Below are 6,532 nucleotides of genomic sequence, written 5' to 3' on the forward strand. Positions count from 1 at the left end.
CAATTTATATATATATTTTATAGAAAATAGTTAAAGATATATAAATAAAATAGTAGAAATAATAATACAGAAAAAATAGAAAATGATTATTTTAATAGAATAGAGAAAGAATAGAAAATGAGATATAAGATTTTTTAAAGATGAGTAAAATTTAAGAGAAAATTATAAGAAATATTATTTCTAGCTAACATTTAAGAAAAATCATAATAAATGGGATGTGAATTATCTCTTGGTAAATCCTTCTTTGTAAGCTGGGAGACATACATAAGGCCATAGATCCCCGGTTCGCATGCAGTTGCAAGGAACTTGTATTTATTACTTTCAATAATCATAGCTAGCCTTGTCAGTGAAGAAAAGAAAAAGGCTAGGGCAGGGAAGAAGAACCTCGTCTCTTGTATGCGTAGTACGTTCCCCGCTTCTTCCAACTAAAACAGCTTCATGAGTTTTTTGTTATTTAGGTACTTCATAGTTCATAGTTTAACTAAAAAAGGACCCGTCCAATGATTTTAGAGAAAGATAGTCCTTATTTTATTTTATTTTTTTCTAGAAATTCTATTTCAACGAAAGTCGTTGTCGGAGAGGAGGGCCGTCCTCTTATTCTTCTTTCCATTTTTGCATTGTGTATCTATTTTCAAAGTCGTATTTTTTCAATTGCCATTGGCCTATATGTGCCATACCACCCCCATCCTATAGCTACCGATTTGCTGGGATGAAATGGAGTCATGCGTGCCGCCACAGTACGACGCTTCTAATGGTTACACCCGTCGTATCAGTAGTTTTATCTTAACAAGATCTTTCAGATATGGGCTACGTACCTCATCTACATCCCACCAGTGTGTGGTTATCTTGCGCCGTCACCATAGCGTGAGAATGCAGATGATTACTGGTTGCAGATCAGTCCACCTGATGTTATGCTTTCTACTATGTTATCACTTTTTCTATTCGGTGATCTTGAAGAAGGGACTACAGATCTTTCAAAAAATATCTTAAAACAACAAACAACAGTGCACCCGTCACTCTCATCGCTTTCAGTTGAGGTTTCACTACCACCAATGGTAGTTCTATTATTCGCAACTTTTTCAAACAACTTATTATTGTTTTTTTTTCCCATCACTTTGTATTGTTATTGTACGTTCTGGAGTGTTTGTTAAGGATTCGCACCACCTCCTCATATATTATTATTTTTACTTTTTTAATCAAGATTACTTGCTTGCTTGGGAAAAAAAAAAAAGTTCATAGTTTAACTAGCTACTTTAGTTATACACAATACTTAAGTAGCTCTATCTCCCCTCCAACCCCCTAGCCAGTCTCTCTGTGCACAGACACACAAAACATGCAAACACAGACACACAAATGCACGCGCGCACTACAATAAAAACGACAAATTGGTTATTAATAGTCTTTTCGCCGCTATAAATTAACTGCAAAAGGCCGTTTTTCTTGTAGTGGCGTGCGAACAGATAGAAATATGTAATGCTCATTCACAAGAACTGGAAGACTCTTCGAACTATATATCATACTAGCTAGGTTGGACTTAAGTGTCGTGCATTCACATTAACTAGCTGGAAAGCTGAAGGCTAAAGCCTGGCCTAGTCGATCGAGACACCCAACAACGATACTGAAACCGAAAAAGGTAGCTTGCTGAAAGCGTTAGAAATTAATCAAGCCCCTGATTCCTAAATAATCTAAGAAAATCATGAAGTGGTACCACTTTAAGAGTCTTAAAATCCAATATTATTGTTGTTGGTTCCGCTGCTTGTTATATTCTGATCTTGGTTCTGATGGAAATTCTGTTGTCGACGATAGGCCGCTATGGAACTGCTGCTCTCACCCACTTCTAGTTCGGGCCTATATACTTCCTCATCAATCTCATCCTTGGCCACTTTTTCCATTCCAATAAATTCCAATGGCCTCTGAGATGACATAAACTGTGACTGTGGCGGTGCAGTGGGCGGCACAACTGAGGGAAGCTTTGAGAGAAGGGCTTCGAGGCTGCTCATGGAAGGCGTTATTTTCAAAGGCTGGTTGTATTGGTCATACAATTCAGTTGGGGGTGCAAGAGTGCCTTGGATGTGCCATGTTTCCGGGGTGTTGTATCCATCGAGTTTGAAGGGGAATGTGGAGGAAGATGGATGGGGTAACAGCACGCCCGGGATGCTTTCAATGTAGCTGAATTTCTTTCTTAGTAGAACTACGTAGCTGAGGTCTTCAATAACCTTCAATGTACCAAGAACGAAAAATGAAAAAAAAAAAAAAAAGAAAAAAGAAAAAAGAAAAAAAAGAAAATAAAAGGAAAAAGCTTGAAGGACATGGTTTTAGTAACTTAAAAGTTTTAGTAACTTAAAAAAACTGAAAGCCAGTTAACAGAGAGAGAGAGAGGACCTTTTGGATGGCTCCTAACTGAATAACACCTTCTCTAACTGCAATCAGCACTATGGTCTGCAGGATAATTGAATCAAAGCAGGAAAGTAGGTCTACCTAAAATTTTCGGAGACTTGTCGGTTTTAAATGTAATACCTTTATACCGGACTGGAACTGGGCTTCCCATGTCCTAGGGTGCTATAGAAATCGAAAATAAAACAAACATATTCAGTTGGAGAAGACATATTTTATGTTTAAGAACCATGAAACCATAAGTACTTAATTTAAGTAGACATATTCTGTTTCATTTTTTTGCAAGCAAGTATAACATGAAATCACAACTTGTGCCGTTCTAAGGATAAGCATGCTTACCGAATCGGCTGAGTTGTGCCATGCCGACAAGAGATTGAGTTCTTGGTCATTTGGTTCTTTGTATATCCACTTATGACTGTGATCTGCAGCCACTTTTCCTATCAAACTGCTCCATGGAACCAAATTAACTTCCCTTCTTTCTAAGAGATCATGTATACGGCTAATTGATTCCAATCACAAAAGACCATGAGAAAAAATTAAGAAAATTTATTGTTGTCGCTTACCCTTCTCCATAGTTGTAGATCTCATGGGACATCTTGAAAAAGAGCTCTGGTTGTAGCCCTTGGTAGTGTCGAAACTCACAGTTGCCATAAACGGATGAGCCAGGACAATCGCCCGAATTTGTCTCAGCCGCTGATGAGGCAGGAAAATTGCAGAAACCATCTTCCCAGACCAATATCCTGACAGGTAAATCAATTATGTACAATGATACCAAAGAATATGCAATACGAAAGGTTAATTATACACCAGTTTTACTTGGAAACTCAAAGGAAATACCAGTTTCTCCTGTTCCCTCTTGACCTGTCGTATGCTCCTTGACCATCCCATCTGTTGTAAAAGCAATAGCATGACATTTAGAAAGACTGGAATAAGGAGTATCATTGTTCTGTAAATGTAATGGATTAATATGGGAGTATGAATGCATGCAAATATTTTGTTCTTTCTTGGTGAAATCTTTGTTTTTGCTCACTTGGGTGGGGGGTAATTTCTGGGTAGGATCCTCCAGAAGACTGCATAAACCCACTGAGAATTTTCATGAATGCACAGACTTCGTAGGGTGTGTTGAAGGAGATGAGTGACAGCTAATGAACTGAGATGTTCTTCCATCGAACGACTCCTCACACTAATACTCACTTTCCACTATTCCTCTCCTTTGCCGATCCTCTATCAATCTCTATATATCTTCTAGGGGAAGAGATAGAAACCTAAACATCCTACTATTTTATATATGCCTGCCAACTATAGGAGTTTTATTTTCTTCGCCTACCATCCAGTAAATTGCTCTTCTTGACATTTATAACCCCTCTCTCTCCCGCCGGCGTATGTACGTGTATACCATACGCGTTTTGAAGTATATTTTCTTTTCAACTCAATCACTAAGACACTAATTAGTACCATTTAAGATGTGTTATCACAAATATAATTAAGGATGCTGTAGATCAAGAATATCACTCAAATTTATTATATCACGCTCCAGACCTTTCTTTTTCTTTTCCGACTCCCAACAGTACTCTCATTTTCAACCTCCATTCAATATCAGTCTTCAATGGTACTACTTCTCTTCCCTCCGACTCTCATCCCAATTCTGAATTATCAGAGATAGAGTACCAACCCTTTTTTTTTCTCAGACTACATCATGAGTAATATTGATCAGCTCCATTTCTTTGATCCGTTTATATAAAACATGAGCAGTTCTTTTGTACTTTTTTCCTCATTTCTTTGTTTTCTTACAAATGGGATTTCTGACACGCTAAGGTATCACCATTCATTATTCAGTCCTAGGAAAACTTATTTACTGCCGCTTTGATTTATTCTACCAAATATAAAGAACAAACAGCATAGCTATCAGTTTTGGGCAGATCATGTTTACTCCGATCTAAATCTGCACCTACGTACAAGACGAGAAACATTTTACCAGGGAGGAAATCCGTACGTGGCAGAGTTTCCTAGAATCCACTTGTCCAAAAAATATCGCGTTCTAAACAATTGCTTTTAGTTAATTAATTAATCAGTAACCGAACAGAAGTTAATATATAGAAATGAATGCATTTAGCTACTAATAAGATCTGCCAAAAATGCATGAATATATATGTATATATATTACACATTGATGGACTTACGAGGTAGCTAACTAAGAGACCGTACATGTGTTTCAGGTTAGACGTTTCTAGACTAACCGATGCGGTTGATTGCTACAGAGTTTATTAGAAAAAAACATTCGAAGCTTTGTTAGGGTAAAAGTCTAAAAGTTTGTCCACGCAAAGTAAAAGTGAAGAAAAAAAGATAGAAGAGAAGAAAAGAAAGAAGCAAAAATCGTTTTAAATACAAAAATCAAAAGAGTTAATTTATCTAGATGGATGCCTACTAGGTAAGTCCAACTGTAATGCATTTTGTTTTGATAATGTTATGGGCACAGGACCTGGTGCACCATAATTCAATATAGTTGGCTGTAAAAAGGAAGAAAAAAAAATAGATAATACACTGAATTTGCCGGATTAATGGAGACACGCGCACACACACACATACGGAAAGTTTGCATCACTAGCTATCTGCGAGGACCCCATGCCAATAGAAAGAGCTAATTAAAGCACAAGAACCACATGATTCTTTCTGGTTTGTGGAACGATATGATGCTACTACGTACGGATCATCTGATCTCTGAGTATCCAGTGATGGATCTCGATCTGGGGTTATGGCCCCCTTAATTGGAATATTGGTTATTCTATAATTAAGCATGCACTTCTGATAAGAAAATTAAGAGCTTAATGTCACTATTTAGATTTAAACTTATCTTCTGTAGTACTGCATCTTATACATGCATGAAGTTTGGGTTTTGAGGCTCTCCCACTAGATCTCTCTCTCTCTCTCTCTCTCTCTCTCTGAGTTCAATGATGACTGGAGGAAATTGTAGTGCATTCATTTCCCCACCCTGACATCAAGAGTTTTGACAGATCCATCATCATAGTCTCTCTCTTTGACCGTCTGATAATACAAAAACTGTCCTCTCATTATCAAATGTAATAAATGAATTTATTTTCAATGTACACCGGCATTTGCCACCTTCATTTTGTTTTTATATTCGTCTTTTAGTTTTTATTTTTATTATTTTTTGTGACAGACATTGCCGCTCATCATTTTCTGATCTTTGGCATCTTTTGAGGGCAACCCCATTTGTCTCTCTGGCCATGAGAGAGAGGTAAAGATCAGGGGATCATAAATGGGTCTGTTAGTTTACATGAAAATGTTTTACGGTGCATGTCTGTACTCTTCCTAAGGCATGGTAAAAGTGTAAAAGAATAAGTTGGGGACAGAATCTGATGGTAGTGACGTAAGCAGAATGAGGGTGTTTGGAGCTACAATTTGAAGATGTTTGGATTTTATTGATGGTGGTAATGCATGGTAGCTAGCAGTGAACATTTTATATTGCCTTTTTGGTATTTTCTAATAACCCTCCCAAGATTTTTATATTTCTGATGGAATTGAGAGGTGGTATGGGAGGAAAGAATGGCACGAGTCTTAATTGGTCAAGATAACAGGTGTTGACTAGCTAGTCCCCATCCTTCTTTTTTTTCAATTTTCAATTTTCAATTTTTTTGCACAAAAAAGGAATGAAGTGGAATCTCTGCTCGTCCCATCCTTCCCAATGCCCCAATTGATATATAAAATTTTTCAATCCAAGAAAGAACCAAAAGAATTGGTTCAAAAAGTATGTTTGTAAGCTTACGTGCCTTTAAATTTAAGAGAGTACAATCATACGATAAAACACAGCACGTACTTATAATTAATGCATGCCATAAAGCATGCAGGCAAATGATCGATCTCCATCTCCACCACTCCACAAATATAGCATAATATTTTAGGAAAAAAGTTGGTAGCTAGCTAGGGAGGCCAGGGAGCAAAGAATGGTAGACAAGTAGTCTAGCTAATTTAATATCGTTTAGGAATGTTTGAAATTGTATTATATTTATATGCATGAGAGAGAGGTAATAGGGTTAGATTGCAGTTTTTGTCTTAAATAAACCCGAACATGAGAAACTAAACACTACAAGAAAAATAGATTTTTATAACTAATTTATAG

At 37.0% G+C, this 6,532-nt stretch overlaps 1 protein-coding gene across 2 annotated transcripts; it reads right to left on the reverse strand.

The window, feature by feature from the left end:
* Positions 1–1,486: 1,486 nt before the first annotated feature.
* Positions 1,487–3,896, reverse strand: LOC122308856 (protein RICE SALT SENSITIVE 3-like). Of its 2 annotated transcripts, XM_043122123.1 has the most exons (7): positions 3,425–3,874; positions 3,232–3,282; positions 2,958–3,134; positions 2,734–2,839; positions 2,518–2,559; positions 2,383–2,439; positions 1,487–2,216 (listed from the first exon to the last, which is right to left on the reverse strand). In XM_043122123.1, the coding sequence occupies exons 1-7, from the start codon at positions 3,559–3,561 to the stop codon at positions 1,722–1,724; spliced, it is 1,065 nt and encodes a 354-aa protein (XP_042978057.1). In that variant the 5' UTR covers positions 3,562–3,874; the 3' UTR covers positions 1,487–1,721. The 2 variants fall into 2 exon arrangements, with proteins under 2 accessions (XP_042978057.1, XP_042978058.1); XM_043122124.1 differs by lacking the exons at positions 2,383–2,439; positions 2,518–2,559 and having other exon boundaries at positions 3,425–3,896.
* Positions 3,897–6,532: the final 2,636 nt, after the last annotated feature.

Source organism: Carya illinoinensis, chromosome 5, assembly GCF_018687715.1.
Source record: "Carya illinoinensis cultivar Pawnee chromosome 5, C.illinoinensisPawnee_v1, whole genome shotgun sequence".
Taxonomy (NCBI): domain Eukaryota; kingdom Viridiplantae; phylum Streptophyta; class Magnoliopsida; order Fagales; family Juglandaceae; genus Carya; species Carya illinoinensis.

Excerpts from the sequence above, each read along its gene's own strand:
- LOC122308856 (XM_043122123.1), bottom strand. The coding sequence starts at position 3,561 with ATGGAAGAACATCTCAGTTCATTAGCTGTCACTCATCTCCTTCAACAC. Across the intron at positions 2,560-2,733 it reads GGCACAACTCAGCCGATTCG|CACCCTAGGACATGGGAAGC; the intron begins GTAAGCATGCTT and ends CGATTTCTATAG. Across the intron at positions 2,217-2,382 it reads AGTTAGGAGCCATCCAAAAG|GTTATTGAAGACCTCAGCTA; the intron begins GTCCTCTCTCTC and ends GGTACATTGAAG.